Here is a 24,922-nt window from a genome sequence, read left to right as displayed (position 1 = left end):
AAAACAAGTCAGAACACCAAACAGGGATGTGGAAGTCAAAGGACAGATTGAAGACAGAGAAGAGGCATTGACAGGATCTCTGAAGAGGCACAAAAGACAGTTGGAGGGATTAGCCTTGGAATGGTGGGGCCTTTCCCACAGATGGGATAACAGGAGAAAAATCTGAAAGTGGAAACTAGAAGTCTGTATCTTTCTAGTGAAGTAGAGGCAAGGTCATCTGAGTGTGAAGGGTAAATGGGAGGGTGGGAAAGAACTTGAGGAAAGACGTTAAAGTCTGGAATAGCTGTTGAAATTAAAGATACAGAAGGGTAGGCCCTGGTTAGAGTGTCCTCCCAATATGCCAAGGTTTTGGGTTCAATCCCCCATCAGGGAAAATACAAGAATCAACCAATGAATGCATAAATAAGTGGAACAACAAATTGAGGTCTTTCTCTCCCTTTCTCTCTCTCTCTCTCTCTCTCAAATCAATACAATTAAAAAAAAAATTAAAAATGAGCCCTGGCTGGTGTGACTCAGTGGATTGAGTGCCAGCCTGTGAACCAAAGGGTCACTGGTTCGATTCCCAGTCCGGGCACTAGGCCTGGGTTGCAGGCCAGGTCCACAATAGGGGGAGCGCAAGAGGCAATCACGCATTGATGTTCCTCTCTCTCTCTCCTTCCCTTCCTGTCTCTCTAAAATTAAATTAAAAAATTAAAAATGATTCAGAAGCGTTGTTGGGCAATATTAGAAAACACAAGTTTATGGTTGTATCCTAAAGATTGTGTCAATTTTCTCCAACAGTGGTCTGTAGTTTGGATACTGGAGCAGAAGGGAATGGTTGGGTTAATCTAGGCTAAGGTCTTTCATGGCAGAGGTACAGGAACAAAGGGCAAGGGGAACAAGTAGTAAAAGATTAAAATGAAAGACTTGGGTTTTAGGCCAGAGAAAGAGAAGTGAAGCCCAAAGTGAGCTGATTAGGAGACTCATCTTCCAAAGATTCTACAGGGTCCAGAGGTTATCTGGTAAGGCAGGTTAGGTTAGCCAAGTCACAATTTGATACTCCCTAACAAAAGTGAAGGTCAGAGTCCTTTAAGTTTCCAGAGGGATTTCTGAAACTGCTATTAGCTTTTAATACTGTAATAAAAGAAGGGATAGCAAAGATTATAAGTTAGGTGTTCATTTATTAAATACAAGCTTTGAACAAACACACCCAGGCAGTTTGACAAGAAATAACCTTCCTGGAATGTTTCAAAATACAGTTATACTGATTGTTTTATTTCGGTCAGTCTTTTTGTTGTTGTGTTCATTTTCTTCTTTAGGTTCTTTTCCTGTTTAGCAGTTAGAGCATGTGCATTATTTCCTCATGTCACCAACATTGCAGCATCAGTCTGTGGCTGGTAAAGGCACCTCAGTAAACTTACGCTCTGTATAACGGCTGCTTAGCAACCAGCATCAAATAAAGTAAGGAAGCTTTTGTAGAGTGTGATACCAAATAGCAACTGGCACCTTTACTTACACCATTAAAAACCTTTCAAGTTTCTTTCAGGTTTTACATATCCATTAAAGAAATCCAGACTGCTTGATAAAACCTGCTTAATTACCCAAGTTTAGTATTACCCTCTTAGTAAGCAATATTAAAGCTGATTAAAGAGTCTTCATTTTCCTAACACACTTCAGCAAAGCCAACACATAAAATTAGGTATGTCAGAAAGCCTGCTCTAAAAGATTTAGAGCTGCTTCTGAGTCCCAGATAACAAAACAGTTCTTTAAGCTTCTGGTGCACATATGCACTGTGTTGTACCAAAATAATTTTTAGCCTCATTTTTGGGATGTTCTTAAATTACTTGGTTTCTTTACCAATAGTGGCTTTAAGCTACACTCTTTCCTTTGTAATGAATTTAAAGACATTCAGCAGCATTAATGGTGCCATAGCCACTTAGAAGTTTCAGGACGAGGCCTTTAAAAAAAAAGCTTGGCAGAAAAAGCTTACCATCTGAATACTGACACAGATACAAACATGGAGGTTGTTGACTAGAAAGTTCCTGGGAAGAGCTGCCTTCTGAGGTTCTGTGCCTATTTTTCCTCCAATTTTCTCCCCTAAAACTCTGGTCTTTTCCTTCTTTTAAAAATGAAAACATCCTATTAGATTGGGTTTGGAAGATAAATGCAAGTAAGTAGAAGCTTATTTTATACACAGTTCATTCTTAGTAAAGGACAATAAATATGACATGAAGCTTATTTTAAGGAATTAAACAAATCCTGTCAACCACGCCTTAAAGGTCCAGGGAGCACACTGAATTAATATATTACATTCTGGCATTTGTAAGTCTTGGACTTCCCTTTTAATTTATAAACACAGCAATAGGCAACATCTTTGTATCTAGTGTGGGATGCCCTCTGATTTGCAGTTTTTCCAGCTGCTACCATCAAAAACATATCAAGGGCTGCTGATAGAAACTTGGAATATTAAAAAACTGACATCTTATTTGAAAGACACCATGGTTAACAATAATGCCCTCTAAATGAAGCAATGACCTGTTTCCAGATCATACCATTTTTCTTGTTACCTATGGTATCTTTGTGCTTAGAGGGACAGTGATACAGACAGTCCATAGGGGAACATGCCTCACACTTAACATGTTAAGCTGCACATCTGAGTAGAGAACTCAAGCTCATCTTGTAAAAGTGTGGCCTACCCACCTACTAATTACACAGGGCTAAGCTGATATTTAAAATGGCTTGTGGACAAGGTTGTGCTCAAATTCCTTCTTTGTTAATTGCTGAAATAAGGCTGTGTTAGAAGCAGTTCTTGGAATTCATAAGTCCAAACATTAACTATATATATTTCATAGTTTCAGAATTTTGTCTAGAGTAAGTGTTAGTGGCCATACACTGCATACATCTTACCATGGAAGACACGATTTAAAGTGGTACTCACTTTACACTAGACCAATCTAAAAAAAGCTCATGGTGTATATATACCGAGATATACTGTTGATATTAGTGTCTTAAAATTACATTTTTCCTGATTACAATATTTGTTGTTCAACTTCTCCGCTCAAACCTAGTCCTTGTAGCAGATGATTTCCATAAGCTAAATTGGTCTCAATAGCTTCCTATATTCTTCCACCTCAGAATTTTTTGAAAAATGTCAAAAATTGCAAGTTTGTCTTGTCAATCCTCCTAAAAATATTGTAGGTCTAAGTTTTCTGTGGTGATGACAATCCCATGGGAAAGTGCTTGTTCTCCACTGTATCTCTGAGTTATGAGATAACACAAAATTAAGAGCTATCAACAGAATTGCATATGATTCCTTTCTTTTTCATCTCATCTACCATCTTATTCAAGAGTCTACTCAGACATCAAGATATGTGAAATGTTATCCTGTAATACTGCAGAGCTGTTAACAAGGAAAAAAGCTGTTCCTAAGTCTGGGTCATGAAAGCTACTAAATACCTTGATAACACAGGACTTTCAGATGATGTCACTAAAATATGTGATACACACTTAAAGCAGTGCTCACCTAAGATGTTTGAGCAGTTCTAGGAACAGAACGAGTAAGATGGCAGGAAGCTTTAGTAGTTGAAGTTAATATAATTTAAGGTAGAAAAGAGAAGAAGAAAGAATAGGAAGAGAGAACAAAGGGTAAAAATTAGTGATAATTTCTGAACTTGGTGATGCTATAACTATAATTTCCTGCCAAGCCAGAAGAACATTGTAAATAAGTCTTAAAAATCTTAATTATCATTATTTGAGCAAGAACAGTTCTCTAATTTGGTAAAGAAAGAAAAAAAAAAAAGCAGCAGAACCAAAGAGAAATCACAAACAATTATTTATCTATACTCTGGGGTTGGTTTTTGGTTTGTTTAGGTCACAGTATTTACTCCAGTTGCTCCTTTTGTTGTTGTTTCCTCTCTGCGAGCCACCGTTGGATTTTTTCTTTTAGTTCTGTGTTTGGCCGGATCTGGTCCATGGTGAGGGGACTACGATTAAAGGGATCTGTTTGGTCACTGGGACAAAGAGAGAAAGTAAAGTAGGGTTATTTCCATAAATTCTAACATCCAAAGCCAAAACTAGAACACCTGGGATCTCACTGTGAAACTGAAGCTAGGGTGCACTATAAGTTTGAATTAAATGCTGAATTGAGGTTAGAAAGAATATGATGAAAAAGAATGATTCTGGGGGGTTGTGGGTTTTTTTTTTGCAGATTATTTAGCTACTTTGTCTTTTTGCTTTTTAACAAAATTCATTTCAACATCGTTGTTCAGATGATATTTGATTATATTTCCCTAAGCAGAGACCCTGTACACTCATGTCAGCATGAAGAGCTGTCTGTAGTTTTAGTGACAGGCTCTCAAAATACAGTGTCTGGCACAAATAATGCCCCGTTTTTTTTTATTACAAAATCTTTTACTGCAAAATCGTAAGCATGGAATCCTGTAACATAACAATATCACACTCAAGCACACCGTATGACATTTTAGGTGAAATGTTCAAATTAAAACTATAAATTATTACACCTATATTAATACCTTACCTTACCAACCATACTGAAGCAGGTGTTATTTCTACTAGACCCTGTGGAATAAGATGTTAAGGGAAAAAGCCTTCTGATTTGACACTTGATTTAGTTAGCTGATTGCTATACAAGTGGATTCGGATTATGGTTTCCTGACAGGTAAGAAGGTTTATAACATCATTTAAGGGCTGATATATCTTCTCTTTCTTATTGAGGCCACAATAAAATATAAATTTTATTTTTTTTAAATATATTTTGTTGATTATGCTATTACATTTGTCCCATTCCCTCCCTTCACTCCACTCCATCCTCCACACCCCCTCCCTCCCACATTCCCCCCCTATAGTTCATGTCCATGGGTCATACATATAAATTCTTTGGCTTCTACATTTCCTATACTATACTTACCCTCCTCCTGTCTATTTTCTACCTACCATTTATGCTACTTATTCTCTGAACCTTTCCCCCCTCCCTCCCTCTCCCACTCCCCTGTGGATAACCACTCATGTGATCTCCATTTCTGTAGTTCTGTTCCTGTTCTAGTTGTTTGCTTAGTTTGCTTTTGTTTTTGTTTTAGGTGTGGTTGTTGATACCTGTGAGTTTGCTGTCATTTTTACTGTTCATACTTTTTATCTTCTTTTTCTTAGATAAATCCCTTTAACATTTCATATAATAATGGCTTGGTGATAATGAACTCCTTTAACTTGACCTTATCTGAGAAGCACTTTAGTTGCCCTTCCATTCTAAATGAAACCTTTGCTGGATACAGTAATCTTGGATGTATGTAGGTCCTTGCCTTTCATGACTTGGAATACTTCTTGCCAGCCCCTTCTTGCCTGTAAGTTCTCTTTGGAGAAATCAGCTGACAGTCTTATGGGAACTCCTTTGTAGGTAACTGTGTCCTTTTCTCTTGCTGCTTCTCTGAAGATTCTCTCCTTATCTTTAATCTTGGGTAATGTAATTATGATGTGCCTTGGTGTGTTCCTCCTTGGGTCCAGCTTCTTTGGGACTCTCTGAGCTTCCTGGACTTCCTGGAAGTCTATTTCCTTTGCCAGATTAGGGAAGTTCTCCTTCATTATTTGTTCAAATAAGTTTCCAATTTTTTGTTCTTCCTCTTCTCCTTCTGGCACCCCTATACTTCGGATGTTGGAACGTTTCAAGATGTCCTGGAGGTTCCTAAGCCTCTCCTCATTTTTTTGAATTCTTGTTTCTTCCTTCTTTTCTGGTTGGATGTTTCTTTCTTCCTTCTGGCCCACACCGTTGATTTGAGTCCCAGTTTCTTTCCCATCATTATTGGTTCCCTGTACATTTTCCTTTGTTTCTCTTAGCATAGCCTTCATTTTTTCATCTAATTTGTGACCAAATTCAACCAATTCTGTAAGCATCCTGATTACCACTGTTTTGAACTGTGCATCTGATAGGTTGGCTGTCTCTTTATTGCTTAGTTGTATTTTTCCTGGAGCTTTGATCTATTCTTTCATTTGGGCCATTTTATTTTTTGTGTTGGCGTGCCTGTTACAGAAAGGGGCGGAGCCTTAAGTGTTCACCAGGGCAGGGTAACGCTGGTCTGGTCACTGTGCTGTGACGCTGCATGTGGGGGAGGGGCCGAGAGGGAGCAATGGCCGTTGCTCCACTCTCTGCCGTTTTTTCAGTCACTCTCTCTGCCACCCACAATCAAATTGGGCCCTTTGGGTGCTGCTTCCTGAGTGGGTGGGTTTTTGTACATTCTAACACCCTGTGGGTCTCTCCAATAACTCTCCTGTGAGGCTGGGAGTTTCTCTTGCTGCCACCTCAACCCCCAGAGGTGTTTTCAATCAGTGGTTTGAGGCTTTATTTCTCCAACCTGGAGCCCTGGGTCGTGTGGTCTGTCACCTGGTTCACCAGCTGCTGCCTCGAGGGCCAGCTGCAGCTTTGCCCACCCTGTTCCACAATCTGCCACCTCACTGGGTCCGCCAGCCACCGCCTTGGTGCGTGTCCTCTCTGCCTGGCTGCCTGTTTCTGCCCTTCCTACTGGTCTGGATGAATGTTTCTTCTTTATCTCCTTGGTTGTCAGACTTCCGTGTAGTTTGATTTCCTGTCAGTTCTAGTTGTTTTTTGTTTTTAAATTGTTGTTGTCCTTCTTTTGGTTGTGCGAGGAGGCACAGTGTGTCTACCTATGCCTCCATCTTGGCCGGAAGTCCAAAATATAAATTTTCATTCACACTTTGGAAAAGTCACACATCACGCATATAGTGAATGCTTAATACCAAATACCATAAAGTGGAAAATCCTTCTTTACTGATAACTTAAAAAAGTGTATTTCCTTAAATTTCCTGTATTTCCTCAACTTACAGAACTTAATTTTAAATAGGCAGAGTCTCTCAGTAACCATTTCTACATAACATTTCACACAAAAGAGGGAAAACCCCTGGCCACCATGGTTGATTTCAACAGCAGAAGCGGAATGTGGGTTAACCCATATGATGCATATAGTTCAAAATCTGAATGAAAAAATACCCCATTTGTATAAAATTAAAACAATTTCAAGTCCACTCATACTCTGGGTTAATATATTTTATAACATATATTAATAGAAATTATTTCCTTAAGGAAGGAACAGGTAAGGTTAGAGCCAGCATTTCTCAACAAGGTATCTTGTTTTGGGTGTTTAAATACTTAACAATCAAGTAATATATCTCTACCAATTCTTCCCCAACACATTAATAAATCAACAATATGGGCACCTATTGGGTATACTGCATTGTAATTAGGAATATGGGAGAAAAAGGTGACAGCAAACAATCACAGATATGTACTCTTGAGGCTGCTCTTTTGGGCTGGCGTACCTGAGCAAATGTCTGGCAATGGTGGATCTATCCACAGTGACTCGGGAAGATGGCAGCACCACAGGGTCAGACATCAGTGTGCTCATGATGGGGTCCAGGAACTCATCACAGGCATCTGCATAGGTCTCCTCTTCCTGTTGTTGGAGGTCTGCTAGAGACTGAGCATAAACACCTAGTAGTTCAGCTGAATTCAAGAGCAGCTGAATACAAAATGCTCAATGACTAAACATTAAAGGGTATATAACCTTAAAATGTATATATATAAAGGTAATAACACTTTACAGTGACAATGACGATTCTCAACTTTATTTTTTAAATAAGCCAAGATGGATAAGAGCAAATTTAGCATTCAGCCCCAATTCTGAAACTTCATTTTGGCTCAGCTGCCATCAGTCACGACTCAAAATGGGCTGAAATGTTAAAGGGAAAAGAAACACATCCCATACACCTTTCTGGCAACCGTCCTGTTGTAAATGTCATAATTCAAAAGGGGATGAGGTGGAGGGTTATTATTTGCATAATTACAAAGTCACTCATGCAGCCTGTGTATGAAAAGCAGTTTCTGGTTTTAGGTACAAAAAGGTATAAGAATTTAACAGTGGCTTCAACATTTGGTTCTTTCATAACTCTAGTTCCTCAGGGCCCTGTCTAGCTAAACTCTAGGCCAAGATGAAGCCCAACTCAAGAAATAAGTAACTCCATGAAGGGAAGACTGATATCAATGAGAGAAGTGTTCTATCAGATGCTATACCATGATTTTTCCTTTTTCATAACTGCTGATGGAGCTCTGTCATACTCCAGCAAAAGGGATTAGCTAAATATAATATAGTATTTTAATCTTTAAAATGTATGGCTAATCCACCCTGACTGGTGTGGCTTGGGCATTGTCCCACAAACCGAAAGACTGCCAGTTTGGTTCCTGGTCAGGGCACATGCCTAGGTTTCAGGCCAGGTCCCTGGTTGGGAGTGTGTGAGAGGCAACTAATCAGTGTTTCTCCTGCTCTTCTCCCTCCCTTCCCCATCTCTAAAAATAAATAAATAAATTCTTTAAAAAATAAATTAAAGGTATGGCTACTCCCACATAAGCCAACTACCAACCACAAATATAGAGAACAGAGAAAGTCAATAAAAATCAATGACTAAAAAGTACTCATCTTGAATTCTATTCTAAAAAGTTCTTTTGCATTAACAACATAGATTTTCAAATCTATCTGTAATACTACACAAAAGTTTTCATGAAAACAGCTTACAAAAATCTGTATATTCTTCCCTTCTAGCAGAAGCTTCTTAAATTAATTTTCTGTTCTCGCCCTCACATTGAAAAAAGTAGTATTAAGAATACAGTAGTTCTATTTATTGACTAACCAGGAAGAATCATGTTTTATGTTTTCTCAAGACAATGATTTTACCCCCCTGAAACAGGGTAAAAAGCAGAAGAGCTGAGTCAACAATATGATTTTTTTTTTTAAAGTTTATTTTTAGAGAGAGGGGGAGGGAGCGAGAAAGAGAGGGAGAGAAACATCATTGGCTGCCTCTCGCATGCCCCGACCAGGGACCTGGCCCACAATCCAGGCATGTGCCCTGACTGGGAATTGACCAGCGACCTTTCTGTTCACAGGTTAGCACTCAATCCACTGAGTCACATCAGCCAGGGAAACAATGTGATTTTTATAGAACATGTTAATAAACAAACTATCCTCCTTACCTTGATTCTCTCTGCTAAGTTGCTGAAAGCCACAATCATATTCCCAGGCTTGTTTATTTTCTTCAGGACTCGGACTGTCTGTGCAAAGAGAGTTGGGGAATAGGAACGCCCATCCTTGGGCACAGTGGCACAGAAATTCTCCTCATCCCTGGAAGGTCAGTATTGGAAAGAAATGGAGTGTCAGAGGAGATGACAAATGGATTGAGGAACAAGGGTCCCCTTCACTTAAATGTCATGAATGTTCTTTTGCTATAGAAAGACTACTTCTGATTTTTAGGAAGTCTATCAAGTATTCTGCGGCCTTTAAAGAATTCTGCTTTTCCTAACAACAGTACAACCAGCAAAGTTTATTTTGCAAAGATCTAGGCAGAATGTTGGAAATTCTAAATGATGTACCACAGGTCATATGAAAACTCTGATTTAAAACTACAGAAGATTCTTTCATCAACCAACTAGAAATGAACAATTTCTTTTCTACCTAATTACCAACCAGTCATTCCATTATCAAAAACCCAAATTAAAACCTTAGCATCCCCTCTGGCTTGCCCCATTTAAATCTCAGGTACCCAAGATTTAAGTAGATAGTGCAGATATCTGATACGAGCTGCTGGGGTTTGAAGTCAAATTCACTGAAGTCCTTGACTTTTAAGGCCCCCATCTTGGGGCCAACCAGATGCTGCAGAAAGTAGTTCAGCATGGAGATGATGCGCTCAGCCAGGAAAGGATGCACAAAAAGTGATTTGATCTCTGGAAAAGAAGCCAGTCTTTGAAAACTTAATTCATTAGCAATTTTTTACTTACATGTTAAAGACTTTTGCTTGGAGACTTCTGGGGACTACTATTTTTTAAAATTACATAAGCGATATATTTTCATTGCAGTAATATTAGAAAATATAGACAAGCAAAAGCAAACAAATAAAATACAAAAATTACCAACCAGAAATAAACACTGGTAACATTTTGCTAATACAGTTGACCCTTGAACAAGACAGGTTTGAACTTCATGGGTCCACTCATATGCAGATTTCTTAAATAAATATCATAAATGTATTTTTTCTTTCTTATGATTTTCTTAATACCATTCTTTTTTCTAGCTTCCTCTATTGAAAGAATACAGTATATGACTCATATACCATAAAAAAAATGTGTTAATTGGCTGTATATATTGGTAATGCTTTCAGTCAACAGTAGGCCATTAGTAGTTAAGTTTTGGGAAGTCAAAAGTTATATGTAGGTTGCCCTGGCTGGTGTTGCTCAGTGGATTGAGCACCTGCCTTTGAACCAAAGGGTTGCTGGTTTGATTCCTAGTCAGGGCACATGCCTGGATTGTGGGCCAGGTCCCCAGTAGGGGGTGCTCGAGAGGCAACCACACATTGTTGTTTCTCTCTGTCTTTCTCCTTCCCTTCCCCTCTCTAAAAATAAAGAAATAAAGTCTTTTTAAAAAAGTTGTATGTAGGTTTTCTTTCTTTTTTAAAAAAAAGATTTTATTTATTTATTTTTAGAGCTTTGGAGGAAGAAAGACAGAGAGAAAACATCAATGTGTGGTTGCCTCTCATGTGCCCTCCACTGGGAACCTGGCCTGCAACCCAGGCATGTGCCCTGACTGGGACTTGAACTAGTGACCTTTCACTTTGTGGTATGATGCCCAACCCACTGTGGGCATGCCAGTCAGACATATTCTGTTCCTCTACTTGGGACATGTTTCTTTGTTTAATTTTGGCAGCCTCCCTGTTTGTTTCTCTGTATTAGGTAGAGCCACTATGTATCCCAAGCTTGGTAGAAAGGCCTAATATAGTAGGTATCCTGTAGGGTCTAGTGGCACAGCTGCCCTATTCACCTGAACTGGGCACTCCAGGTGCGCACTCCCCCCAACCCCCGAAATGTGAGCTCTGTGTAACCTTCTGTTGTATTTGAGCATTGATTGCTTTTGGCATGTCAATGGGAGAGATTTACCCCCAGGCTGATCAGCTGCAATGACTGGCTACCACCACTGTGGAGGATTAGCTGTACAGGTGCCCACCCCATGGAGCAGGACTTACTTTAGTGGGGCTGTGGTGCCTAATGAGCATGCCCCTTGAGAGTGTTGCCTGTGGAGGTGGCTGGGTAATACTTTGATGTGGTGTGAAGCTGTCCATCAGGTGTGCTGGCTATGGGGTCTCTCAGGAACTGCAGACTAAGGTCAGCTACCACCTGTTTCTTGCCTGGGGTCACAAAGCATGAGCTACAAAGCAATCTACAGATGGCTGCTACTTGTGCTGGGCTTGGAGGTGCCCAAGAGAGGCCATGTCGTGAACTAAGGCTGGCTGCTGCCAGGTCTGGGGCCAGGCGGTGAGAGGTATGTGGCACACTGAGGCCAGATGCTGCTTGTTTGAGATTTTAGGAGTCTGAAGCATGAGCCAAGATAGGCCATTTGTATGGAGTAGGTTGATGGGGTCTCAGGTCTTCTCCTTCCCCTGGGCAAGGAGAAGAGTGATAGCCAGGTTGATGGAGACTCAGGATATGGTGCCTGCCTGCTGGCTCTTTGTGTGTGTGTCTCAGGGGGTGGGGGGTTAGGGGGGTGGGGAACGGTGCTCAGCAAAGAAACTATGGTCCCTGCCAATACTTCCGTCCAGGAAAAAGCTGCCTCTCCTCACCCTGATGCCAGACACTTCAGCTCCTCCCTATTATGTCCCTGATGCCTTTCACTCTGCTGCTCCAGTGCTGAAACTCAGAGGGAGTGAGTCTAAGGAAGTCCATGCATAAGCCCTTTAAAAGGAACTGCCTCAGACTCCAGAAGCCCTGAATCTCACTCAGCCAGAATCCCTGGGCTGGGGGGCCCTTTGTGGGGCTGGGACACCTTACTCCTTAGGGGAGACCTCCACAGCCAAGACATCCCTCCCTCTTTTTATCTGTCACATGTGACTGTGAGACGAGCCTGTTCTGCGTTTCTGCCCCTCCTACTAGTATCGATGCAGCTTTTTCTTTATATCCTTAGTTGTGGAACTTCTGTTCTGCTAGGCTTTAGGCAGTTCTGAATGATGGCTGTTCTACACTTTAGTTGCATTTTTGATGTAGCTGTAGGATTTAAATCCTTTCTGTTCTGCTTTCATGGAAAAGTTCCTTGAATTTGCCCTGATTGGTGTATTTCAGTGGGTTGGGCATCATCCCACAAACTGAAAGGTCACCAGGTTGATTCCCAGTCAGGGCACACGCCCAGATTGTGGGCCAGGTTCCTGTTTGGGGACACGCAAGAGGCAACCTATTGATGTTTCTCTCACACATCAATGTTTCTCTCCCTCTCTTTCTCCCTCCCTTCCTCTCTCTAAAAGTAAATAAATAAAATCTTTAAAAAAAGTTCCTTAAATTTATTTTTGACCCTTCTGCTGACATGCTGTACTTCTCTTATCCCTTTGAGATTACAAAGATTTTCATTTATTATCTGTTTCAAGTTAGAAGATTTCCTCAAATGTCTGATGATCCTTGGTTGTCATTTTGTGTGTAAGCAATGTAAAAGTTATTCATCAAATTTTATTAAAAAAAATTTTTTTTTAATTTTAGTGAGGGGGAAGGGAAGGAGAAAGGGAGAGAAACATCAATGTTTGGTTGCTTCTTGAGCGCCCCCTAGTGGGGACCTGGCCTACAACCCGGGAATGTGCCCTGACTGGGTTCCTGCAACCCTTTGGTCCGCAGGCCGCCACTCAATCCACTAAGCTACACCAGCCAGGGCCAAATATTTCTTTTTTAATACTAAGTCTTCAGTGTATATTTACTTACAGCACATCTCAATTCAGACAAGCCACAATTTCAAATATTTGCTAGCCATATATGGTAAGTGGCTACTGAATTGTACAGTGTAGCTCTAGAGGGGGTGGAGATAAATGTGTTTGATCTACCACATTTAACCAGAGTTCAGGAATATTTTTCAGGTCAATAATCCTCCCCTTTACCCCCAACATATTTATATGGCTAATTTGTCCTCAGGAAAAATTATACCCACTTATGCTTTCTGGAAGTTGTGTGAGATGGCCAATTCCTCATTCCCATGTAAATGATGGGCATCATCATTCTTTTTTTTTTTTTTTTAAATCCTCACCTGAGGATATTTCTTCATTGCTTTTAGAAAGAGAGGAAGGGAGAGAAAGAAACATTGATGTGAGAGAGCCGCTCTTATTGGTTGCCTCCCTTACACACCTGGACTGGGGATCACATGCACCCAGGCCAGGAATTGAACCTGCACAGGCCAGGGTGGCATCATCATTTTTGAAGCTTCTCTAATGGATTCATTTCTCTCTCCTACTGTAGAGGATATAGTCACAAGAGTCTGAGTTTCAGCTGGACTGATCACTCAAATGAAACAAATCTTGATCACTGTATTTTTGGGAAAGTAGTGCTTCACTTCCTTACCTGATGTCAGAAAGGCAAGGGTACCAATTGTTTCATTGGACATGATGTTATGGAAACGTGCCAGCTGTCCAAACATCTGTAGGCCAGCTTCCTTCTCTCGTCGGGCTTCTGGAGTCAGACTATCCCATTCACCTCGGTCCTTCTCAATCTGTTGAATCTTTATCTTGCTCAAATACTATAGAAACCAGAGGTGGAAAGAATCAGAGAAAAAATACAGTTGAAGGAAAGATGATATTTAAGAAATCTTACTTAAAATTGAATCCACTATGCTGGGAAAACCAGGGACTACATTAGAGACACAAGGCTTTACTTCTCAGCATAGGACTAAAGCTAAAAAAAGAAGCTTTAGAATAAGAAAGAAAAAAAAAACCCCAGAAACTATGGCTTCATATAGCTTTGTTTCAGCCTTGGCAGACTTATTGGTAATTCCCCTAGAAATATTAGACTGTGAAACAGAAAGGAAGATAAATAATGTAACATATGAAACCTCAGCAAAAACAAACAGGCTACAATGAAAAAAAAAAAGGTTGAATCCTTCCTGAAAGATGAAAAACAACAACCCCCCCACCCCCCCAAAAAAAATTGTTTATCAAACAAGGCTTTATCAAACAACCAGTATGTCTGGAAGGAGACCCATATTTAAAATCCTCTTCCTTGCTGTTGTAGCAAATGTGTTAAACTTACAGCCCCATAAAAATGCCATCTGTGTCATTTTTTGTGTCACATAGCTCTTGCTTAAAGGGTCTGTTTGTTACACGGCTTATTCTTGTTTTCTAAGAAAATCTATCTAAAAATCTTATAGAATTATGAAAAAAGTAGGAAACTTTTCTCAGAAATTAAATGCAAGTTGCTGGGAGATTTGCTAATCACTATGAGGAGCTCATGGCTGTCCAGTAGGCTGCCCTCACGGCTTGCCTGGTTTACCTCCCTTTGGGTCACTGCCCTATATTATAGCTGTTGCAGATAGGGAAGTTTTTATAGTAGAAATAGGCAGTTTCATAAGGAGGGTAAAGGATAAGATACATTGAAGGAGCTGAGAGGCACACACTGTACACTTTGTGAAACTCACGTTTCAAATACAGCTAAAGATTTGGGAGGCAGTGGAGATGAATACTGACAACTTAGTCTTTATATGAAAACATCACCCATAACAGAGATTTTTTTTCGAGCAGTGGTATAAATATCAGAATCTTTTAGGAGTGGGATAAGAATCATTGCTTTAATGAGCTACTGTTACAATGTGTTGGGATGGAAGAGGTTGAAATTCAGTGACTAAATACAAGATGCTGATTTATTTGTTAGTGTTGGACCAATCAGCTCTGCCAGTGTACCTTAGTTTGGCCTCATCACACTTTCTTTCCCACCCTCTGCCAAAGTATTATCCTAGCTTGAGGCTTCAATGAGCCTTGATCTTGATCTCTAATGGAACAATATTTCTCAAGCTCTGCAATGGCAAGGTTGTGGTATACTACTACTGGCAAATTTTTGGTATGTAAGACTAATACTAGAAGTAAGAAGATTACTCTATTATGATTCAAAGGTGAAAAGTATGTACTGGTCATGATTTGGTGGTATAGGAGCAGTTAATCTGTTTGTTTTTGTTTTTTTTTACCTGTATGGCTTCATCCAAAAGGAAGATGGCATCGTTCATCAGCAGATTAAGAAAGCGGAGAAAAAGTGGGGGATTCATGGCTTCTAAATTCTTAGAGGCATAATCAGCCAAATCCTGTAAGTCCCAGCACAAGAGGAAATCATTTTAGTACTGAACCACAACTTACTGGGGTTTATCTGAATCAAAACTCAGATAACACAGTTTTGGTTTCATCGAAAACTCTCACCTTAATGCTCTCTCGATAGGTATCTGTTTCCCACATGTACCTTAGAATGGGATACATAGGACGGCGGTAATTAAACTTCTGTTCAAATTGATGGGGGTCTCCTGGAGTAAGGTAAGAGCAAAACACCAGCAAAGGTGGTGCTATTAGAGAAAGAGTAACAGCTTTTGTCTACGTGTGGCCATTTTCCTTTATTCTGAATGTGTTAAGGCTACTGACAAAATTTGCCTTGTAAGTTTATAAAGGCCTAGAGTTGTCGCCAAGTGTTTATTTCCTTACTGACAGAACAAAAGACTACCTTACACAGAAGAGAACAAGGACCAAGCTGTACAATAAAAGCCAAGGAAATGCTTCCACCTCAAATGTAGAATATTTATCAGACTTTGCATGAGGCCTCCGAGCTGGCCACTATGGCAGTGACAGCCATTTGCAGAATGGGATATTAAGTAATCCCCACATTCTTCATAAATAACATACCAACTATGGAGTCAAATGGTTCTTGATTACTCTGAAAAAATCAGGTCAGGAGATAAAAATCTGAGGCTTATATTGCTTTTGACATACCAAAGTTACCAGTAGAGAGTACTATAGGCTCGGTCATATAATAACAGAAGAGCTTGGGATATGGAGTTAGAAGACCTAAGTGTTCCTTCTGCTCCATATAATGCAAGTCTCTAAACATGTTGCAACTTCCACTTCCTCAGAAATAAGACAGATATTATAATACACCCTCTACCATTACAACCAAAGGATTATTGTAATGGTCATATAATAAGATAATTGCAGCAATTTATTATGCAACTTCTTATGTATTACGAAGATTTACATGCGCTACCTCACTCATCATTTCAACCCATTTTACACATGAAGAAACCAAGGCTCAGGTGAGCAGGTGACAAAGTCAAAATCCAAATATGGAAAGGCAGTCAACAAAATGTTAAATGTCTCTTTATAAAGTATATGATTGTCTAACCACTATGCTGTACACCTGAAACTAATATGAAATAATACTGAATGTAAACTGTAATTGAAAAATAAAATTAAAAAAAATGTTGTATTTATCATTGGATAGCAGGGCATCCCCTTTAAAAGGGGTCTTAAATACCACTTAACATTTTGTCTACTAATTGAGATGGGGTACTATTTACTCAAACATAGCATCCCAGGGTTAGGTCTTCAAAGGCCAGAGAAGAAAGGGAATGTTGCCTGCTGTTATTTCTGGGTTTTTTTTTTTTTTTTTTTTTTTTTTTAAGATTTTATCTACTTATCTTCAGAGAGGGGAAAGGAGAGAGAAAGAAAGGGAGAAAAACATCAATGTGTGGCTGCCTCCTGCATGCCCCCACCGGGGACCTGGCTCGCAACCCAGGCATGCACCCCGACCAGGAACTGAACCAGCAACCCCCAGTTTGCAAGACAGCACCCAATCCACTGAGCCACACCAGCCAGGGTGCCTGCTGTTATTCTTAATCTAACAATTAGACTGTTAGAGAGTTAGACAGTCTGGATAAAAGAATATCTCAACCAGCACACTCTCATTATCCAATATTCTGCAACTTTGAAGCAGAGAAAATAAAGGCTCAAGTTTTAATTGGAAAGCCTAATTTGTTTATGATTTAATCAAGCAATATAACAAAGTTGATAAGAATGAGGTGAGACAGAACTGAGTCCATCACTTAGTTGTATGACAAATAACTTAATCTTTTTGAGGATCCATGTCCTCACATGTAAAATGGGGATAATATAGTAAAACTTTCCAGACAGTGACAAATTCATGAGACAATGTAAAAAAAAAAAAGCACTTAGCATCAAGGCTGGCACAACAAATGATGATACTTTTCTGATATTCAAATACTGTTCAAGCTATGCAACTCCACAAGTAACAGCTTTTCAGTTCTAGACTACTTTACCTGTAAATTCAATGTCCACAAAGACCTTGATTAGAGCTTCTGCAAGGTGGGGTGCATAGGGAAAGTTGCAGAACACACGCTTCCGGTGGAACACACTGGATACCAAGGGATTTGGGGTCTGATCGAGGTGGGGCATCACTGCTTCCAACACCTCAGCCAGTTTGGCCCTTAGGTGGGGATTCTTCATCCTGCAAATAGGACAGAAAGCAAAATGAGCTGGTAGATTTTTTAAAGATTTTATTTTCTTTATTTGATGGTAACAACAAAGACTGCAGTTTAGTGCTTAAACCTGAAATTAATGATGACCCTTTTATAGAGAGAGAGAATCTACAAAGAAAACTAAGAGACTGGGACAAAAAGGCAGCTTGAGCCTGGCTACTACAAGCTGGTTTATTTCAGCCAGGGCGGGCAAGCCAAAATTACTGATTGCTTTCTTTATTGACTTGAACCAACAGTGTTCCCCCGCCCCCCACCCTCATTAATCTTGTCAACAGTTGCATTACATTGTATCTACTTAAATACCAAAAACAAAAAAACCCAAAAAAACCCAGCCCTCATAAAAAAATCACATTTTCCAGAAGTATTATATTCAGAATCACTGAGTACTTTTTCTTTATCTTTTTTTCCCTTGAACATGTAGATGTTTCAGTCTATTGCGTTTCTTCTTTTATGCCAGATAAGGGCTATTTGAAAACTCTCATTACTTTCATCATCATTTATTTCAGTCACTTTAGATTTTCATTTCTCCAAAATCATTGGTGTACACACTGGTGTGGAACCCTGGCCATGCAGTCTTCTCAGGAGTGTTAGGAGTGACTGAAACCTCTTTTTTCTTCTTCTTAGGTAAAGCCTGGCTGTTTGCAGATTTCTGAAGATCAGTGAAGCATTGCTTTTTAAATTTTTATGTAAAATCAATGAAGGAAAATTGTAATTAATTCATTTTTTAGCTAATCTCTTCCTGAGCAATTGTTCTTTCTTTTCAAATGGCTTCTCCACTCACTGCCTTGAAGAAGTGTCCAGTTCTGGTTATACTGTTTGACTGCTGGATATGATGGCTTCTTAGATGGGTATGCCACTCTCTACAAACTTCCTCATGTACTTTCATCAAACATAAAATAACACTTCAAGACTTCAAAAAGGTAGCTGTTCATTGTTTCAGCAACTACCTTGGTAACATCTTCAGATTCGAACTCCACAAAGGCATAATATTTTATTATCTCCAGCGTTTTCACTTATGGACAGTCAGGATCTCGTTATAGTGTCAAACTGGGGGAAGTATGCTCAGATCTGGATTTTGTAAAGCACTGGAGGTAAGTGGCCATGTAGATTACTCCAGGAGTTTTTCTTTTTATTGCTTCTGTTGCTTGGATGTGCGCTGGTGAACCTAAGCCACCATCTCCTTGTGAAATTTGGTGTCCTCCTGCAGGTTTAGGGACAGAACTGGCTTGGCAGGGCCTACAAAGACCACCAGGTGAAAAGCGTCCAAGCCAAGGAGTCAAATTTTTATGAGTATTCTCTCCACAGGACTCAAAACATTCTGTAACACCTAAGTAGGGGAAAAATAGGATTCTGCAGTTTTACGTCTGCCAATTTCTGGGGCATAATGTGGGGTATACCATTCAACTTTTGAGATCACAGCTTACCAAGAATGAGGGTAAGTACTTAAGTTTGTGTTTAATTTTTAGCCATTCTCTGTACTTCTCTATGATAAGACATTCTTTATTGCTTATTATTCTCTTTTTCACCTGGGATAAACTTGCCTTTCCAAGCTTTCTGAAATCAAGGGCCAGGATATAATTATTCTACATTACTGACAATACCTACCATGTGTGCCTAAAATATGTACTGATTTATATTTTTTCATTAGATCTGCCCAGCTCAGAGAAGGGTTGGCTTTTACCTACTTCTCACTGGCATGGCTCTGGGGACTGTGGATCATTCCTTTCTTTGTGTAGCAAATCTTCATTTATATACACATTGTTTGTTTCCTTTGGCCTAGACACCAAAAAGTCAAGAGAAGCATCTCTACAGGTCAATGAATATCTTCCTTTGGGAAAGGGGACTAGAAGCTATGAATGAGAAGGACTTGAGTTTAGAAGTCATTTACCTAAGTTGATCGCTCATCCAACTCAAAATTTCAAGAGCAAACTTTATTATATGATTATTAAAAGATCATTAGCACCTGGCTGCCACTGGCAACATTTCTGCATCAAGGTAGCCATTTTAACCAAGGAGTAGCAATGCAATTCCTCTCAGGTACCTCACAGGCAAATTCAAATTCTCTGTGGGCAAAGTCCTTTGCCTCTCAAGAATGAGATTTTTTGGCTGCCCATAAGGATGGTCAGGTGATCCATTAATGTTAACACAACTTGTGAAGGCAAACCCCTATGAGTCAGACTTGTTTATTTCTCGGTTTATAAGACTTCTGAATGTCTTGCAGCTCTAAACAGTGACAGTCAAGCTTTCAGCACTTCACCTTTCTACGCTTCCAGTGAAAACGGTGATAAAGTGAAGGACGTGTTCCAGGGAATCTGCTGATGTCTCTAAGATGTCATCAGCAAAGCGGCGGAGAAAAATGAGGAAATCACCCAGGTTATCTGCAAAAAATTCTGAAAAAAAATTGCATTGGAATTAGCCAAATATCTGACTCTTTATATTTACAAATTCTACACTGTACTTAATGAAGGTTAATAAAGCCCAAATGTCTTGAAGGTACTAGGAATGGTGATAAGTTAATAAATGTAGAATCCCCTTTAAATGTGTCAATTTTTATTTTTATCCAAGTAAATATAAGAACAGTAGAGACACAAAGATACTGTTAATACACCAGTGCAGTTTAAGAAAGTATACTGATACAATATTTTTCCACACTCAAGGATAATGTGTGCTAAATAACCTTTTAGATGTATGAAGAATCTTGATAGTCACTCTCTCTCTCAAGGAGATTGGGTGACTATGCCCACCAATGTCCAGGATGGCTCTTACCTCCTGGTATTCATGCCCTTGTGTGTCCCCTCCTACACTTTTCCAGGGTATAAAACATACCTTGAGGCCTACAGAAGTGATGGTATGTCATTTTCATGATTACTTTATAAAAGCCAACAGCTTCCATTTTGGTCATTTGCTCTGGGGGAAACCAGCTTCCATATCATGAGTAGTACTAAGGAGAGACTTGTGTGGTCTAGAAAATAGGCCAGCAAGCAACTGAGGTCTGCCAACAGCCACATGACTAGGCTTGTAAGCAGATCCTTCAGTCCTGCTTGAGTCTTCAGATTCCTATGGCTTTGACTGTAACCTTATAACAGACTCAAGAGTCAGAACCATGCAGCTAAGCCGCTCCTGGATTCCTGACACCATAGATACTGTGAGATAATGTTGGTTGTTTTCAAGTTTCTATATTTTGGGGTAATTTGTTACTCAGAAGTAGATTAGTAATACAGTGATCAAGAAAGTATTTGATTTTTTTTAAAGATTTTATTTATTTTTAGAGAGAGGGGAGGGGAAGGAGAAAGAGAGGGAGAGAAACATCAATGTGTGGTTGCTCTCCCGTGTCCCCTACTGGGGACCTGGCCCGCAACCCAGGTATGTGCCCTGACTGAAAATCAAACCGGCGACCCCTTAGTCATGCTCACTCCACTGAGCTACACAAGCCATGACAAGAATGTATTTGATTTTGATGGATAATACCTGTCAACCACTCACTGAAATATATACACATATAATCTCTCTTCTGGGTTAACCAATAGGAGATGATTTTTTCCCCCCTAGAGAACAGCACAGGGTGAGTTAGATAAATTTCTAAGTTAAACAACAAATAATATTAATGACAGAAACTAACACCTCTGAAAACCTTGGCTGCCTTTAGTCCTTTGAATACTGTTTTTTGATATGCAGTGAGGACACAAGGCTGAGTACAAAGCTGTTAGTTCCCCTATGCTTTCACCAGTAGATATTTATTTGCAAGTATGAGTAGCTTGTCCAAAAACAGTTAAATAACAACTATGGAAAGTATTTTGAAGAGTGAACTTCCAAAGTGACCCAGTTAAACTTAGATGGCTACAAACAGGAAGTTCCTGAGGAAGACTCTACTTACCTGGCACATAAGCCAAAGAGCTGTAGCCATCTGGCAGAGGAAAAGTCAGCTCGATCAACTGTAAGCCCTCATTGCCTAGGGCCAGCTGAACTAGTAGAACAGCCATGGACACCTGCAAATTTAGGCAGTTTTGCAGCATCTGTGGCTCAGTCATGGCAGTCTTGGTAGAAAGATAGATGGTCATCAGTCGTTCAAACTGCTCACGGAGGCTGTCAGTAGCAGGGCTAGAACTTTGCTGAGCATCCCGCCAGGCGACCTGCAGCCGATGCAGATTTTGGTTGATTTTTACCATCTGATCATGCAACCTGCCCCCAAGAAAGCAGAAGAGACTGGGTTAGGAGGTTCATACAGGAATAGTCGAGTACAGACCATTCTAGAAATACAAATCTTCATTTTTTTTATACTAGTATGTCTTTTAGGAGGTAGGGAGCTGCAATTGTGATGATCCAGAAGGTACTCACGAAAGTTACTGATAAGACAGAGGCAGGGGGCATAGTGCTGGAAAAATGTTACCAAGTATTCAACATAATTACAGGGAATTACAAGTAATTAGCAGTCTCCAAAGAACATTAACTTGGTTGAGCAGAGTGTAGATTGGGCTGTTATTAAGTCAAATAAGTAACTATTAAGCAAAGTACAAGAAGCCCAGCAGGAAAGTCTGACAACACACAAATGCAGTGATTGTACTTAGATGTGGTTAATGGACAGTCTATCCATGGTTAGAAGAAAACTAAAAGGTGAAAGAGGACTCTACATTGGTAATGACCACATACAAACAAGTAGCCACCTGGGATGCAATCTAAAAGCAGTGGCTCCCAGCCTTCTGCTGTTCAGTATTAAATTATTTTTCACAAAGGGTCAGCTAAATGTTCTCTAATGAAAGGAAGACCCATAATTCAATGCTATAGTTTTCTTTGTGTGTACAGTCCAAAACCATCTGCTTTGGCCCTGTAGACAATGTCTGGGGTTAGGCAGTCTACATTGGGAAACTAGATGACATTCATTTTTGTGTGAGTCTAGGTGGCTGAACAGGTCAGAACACAAGCTGAACTGTTCTCTCTCATCTCATTTAAAACGTCAATGACAAGGACAAAAAACCCCTCTTTAATGAAGATTTAATTTCATTTTTCAAGAAATTTGAAAAATGCTCTATGTCCATTTAAGTATCCTGAGAAGGTATTAAAAACTGCTATCCTGCCCTGGCTGGTGTGGCTCAGTGGATTGAGCGCCGGCCTCCGAATCAAGAGGCAGCTGGTTCGATTCCTGGTTGGGGCCTATGCCTGGGTTGCAGGCCGGGTCCCCAGTAGGGGGCACGAGAGGGGCATGAGAGAACCACACATTGATGTTTCTCTCGTCTTTTTCCTTCTCTTCTCTTTTCTCTGAAAATAAATAAATAAAACATTAAAAAATTTGCTATCCTCAATATTCCTACCTATAGACTATAGCTATGAGTGAGTAGCTATTTTCTCTTATTTATTCTTGTAGTCAACAATCAGCTGAATCAGAGGGGGAAGAAAAATCCTAGAATGACAACAGCCAGCTAGAACCAGGACCATTTTTTAAAGTCATACACTCTAGTTCTCAAATCTTCATACTTCTAGACTCCTCTTTGTCTTTGAAACAAGGATCTTTTGTGGTCCTACTAATCTTATTGGAATCCCTTATAAACATTTCTTTAATTTTATCAATTTTGTCTCTACATCACAGAGTGGAGCTTGGTCTTTTTCATCAGGAGTAATAACTAATGAAAATTCAAGAGCAGAAAGTTAAAATATTAAATGAAAACAATTCCACTTTCACAGATGACAATAGGAAGATAGTGATTTAAAAATTTGCAAGTTTAGAGAAAAATATGAGGAGTGTATTTTTAATTTTAAAAAGCTTAACTGGTCAATAATTAAAAAATAAATTCAAATTATCTGGACAAAGTCAATTCAGGTAAACACAAATACATGCATATAATGCCCTTTTCCTACTAGATTCCAATGTAAGCTTTCAGAAGAAAGTGAGGTTGTATTAAGACTCACATTGAACTTTCTGGTTATCAGTATAACTAAACATTCTTTCCTAATGACATCAGAAGAGTTACCTGTGAAATCCCAGGTATAAGGTATACTCTGTGAGGACAAGATTCTCTGTTACAAGGTTGTAATTCTGGGGAAACTTCGGCTCCTGCACAGCTGGGATCAAACAGGTTTCTTTGTCCAAACCTTATAGAAGTTAAAAGGAACAGTAAATTGCTATCCGGTGGCATCTATCCTGGTCTCCAGGGCTCCCTTATTCTAGTTCAACTTCCACACTGCTACCAGTGATTTCTTCTTCTTTTTTTAGTAATATCTTATCACATTACTACTCCTTTGTCTAAAAATATCTTTTGGCTTCTCGCTATCTATAAAAATGCAGTTAAATTTCTTTAGCTTGATCATGAAATCACCAAAAATTAAAAGAAATACTAGGTAACTGGATTTTTCAAGCATTAGGCAATGAATCATTTGTATCTATTTTGTGCTTTTCTGTATTTATGATTATTTGCTCTTGAACATGTATTACTTCTATAACTAAAAGAATATAAAACTGGAAATATGTACACCAAAATTAAAGAGGATTCATTCTGAGTAGTAATATTAGGAATGATTTATTTTCTTTTCACTTTTCTGTATCATTCAAGTTTTCTCTAACGTGGCCCCAATCTTCTGCCTCCCCAGACTCACTTCCTGCCATTCCTCTACTTTTCTCTTCCCCCACCTACTCCTTGCTTCAGCCCCAATGACCTTTTCACTATTACTTAGTTAACCCTCCCCATAGCTTTGTGCTTTTATACTTGTTATTCCCTCTGTATAAAGAGATGCTTTTGCTCCTTTGTCTGATAAACACATCTCCTCTCTCATGGCTCAGCTGTGAAAACCTCTAACTTCTGTAGAATTTATTTCTCACTCCTTCCTCTGTGTTCCCATAGCTTAGCCCTATATCATATTATGATTATCTATCCTGCTATCTGCTTTCTTCTGGAGGTTTTGAATTTATAAATGACAGGGCCTATGCTTTATTCATTTTTAAATGAAAGAATGAATGAATACCCAAGGCTGCCAAATTCAGAGAAAAGGTCTCACTAAAGCACAATATCTAAAAGCTACCAGTTTTATTTTTAAAAGTCTGTCCTTGTAAAATTCACAATGGTTCTTCTGTCTGCCTCATCCTCTATCAGAAAGAGGCACCTTTTGTGAAAGAGTATGGATGAGTGCCTTAGATGTCTCTCTCTCTCTCTCTCTCTCTCTCACACACACACACACACACACACACACACACACAATTTTGGGAAGCCCAGTACTCCCCTACCTCTCATGTGTACATTTTTAATTTTTCGTTCTTCATCATTCAACTCCTTCAGGGCACAGTAAGTGGGATTAAAGGTGAGGAGACGAGAGGATCTGGGTTTGCAAAATGGCTGGCACAGCTTCAGGAGAGCAGCACCCAGATTCAGAAAGAAGGCATCCGAGGCATACATTTGGAAGAAGATTTCTGGCATCTGATTGGCCCAAATCTTGGTGCGGCCTGCATTTGCATGCAAACAGTTTCCAAGCCACGACAAGATACAGTGTTTGGTTTCTGGAGAGAGCTGGAGTAAGTTCTTCAGCATCTGGTAGATCTTTTCATGGAACTGAGCCATGAACTGTTT

At 39.6% G+C, this 24,922-nt stretch overlaps 1 protein-coding gene and 1 pseudogene across 3 annotated transcripts in view; both read right to left on the bottom strand.

Moving 5' to 3' along the window:
• Positions 1 to 1,140: 1,140 nt before the first annotated feature.
• UBE4A (ubiquitination factor E4A) overlaps positions 1,141 to 24,922 on the bottom strand; it is a 41,739-nt gene continuing 17,957 nt past the window's right edge. For all 3 annotated transcript variants that reach the window (XM_024570725.4, XM_053924019.2, XM_024570726.4), the window contains 12 exons: positions 24,583 to 24,916; positions 23,336 to 23,456; positions 21,247 to 21,551; positions 19,630 to 19,762; positions 17,154 to 17,341; positions 15,250 to 15,350; positions 15,024 to 15,137; positions 13,412 to 13,586; positions 9,595 to 9,775; positions 9,029 to 9,176; positions 7,324 to 7,481; positions 1,141 to 3,989 (listed from right to left, as the gene is read on the bottom strand). In XM_024570725.4, coding sequence (XP_024426493.1) covers positions 3,860 to 3,989; positions 7,324 to 7,481; positions 9,029 to 9,176; positions 9,595 to 9,775; positions 13,412 to 13,586; positions 15,024 to 15,137; positions 15,250 to 15,350; positions 17,154 to 17,341; positions 19,630 to 19,762; positions 21,247 to 21,551; positions 23,336 to 23,456; positions 24,583 to 24,916 — 2,088 coding nt within the window. In that variant the 3' untranslated portion in view covers positions 1,141 to 3,859. The remainder of the gene's footprint in view (positions 3,990 to 7,323; positions 7,482 to 9,028; positions 9,177 to 9,594; positions 9,776 to 13,411; positions 13,587 to 15,023; positions 15,138 to 15,249; positions 15,351 to 17,153; positions 17,342 to 19,629; positions 19,763 to 21,246; positions 21,552 to 23,335; positions 23,457 to 24,582; positions 24,917 to 24,922) is intronic.
• On the bottom strand, positions 17,359 to 18,645 carry LOC139440891 (MKI67 FHA domain-interacting nucleolar phosphoprotein pseudogene; annotated as a pseudogene).

This window comes from Desmodus rotundus, chromosome 5, assembly GCF_022682495.2.
Source record: "Desmodus rotundus isolate HL8 chromosome 5, HLdesRot8A.1, whole genome shotgun sequence".
In the NCBI taxonomy this organism is placed as follows: Eukaryota; Metazoa; Chordata; class Mammalia; order Chiroptera; family Phyllostomidae; genus Desmodus; species Desmodus rotundus.
Note: the sequence above shows the minus strand (reverse complement) of the source record. Positions and strands in the feature narration are given on the sequence as shown.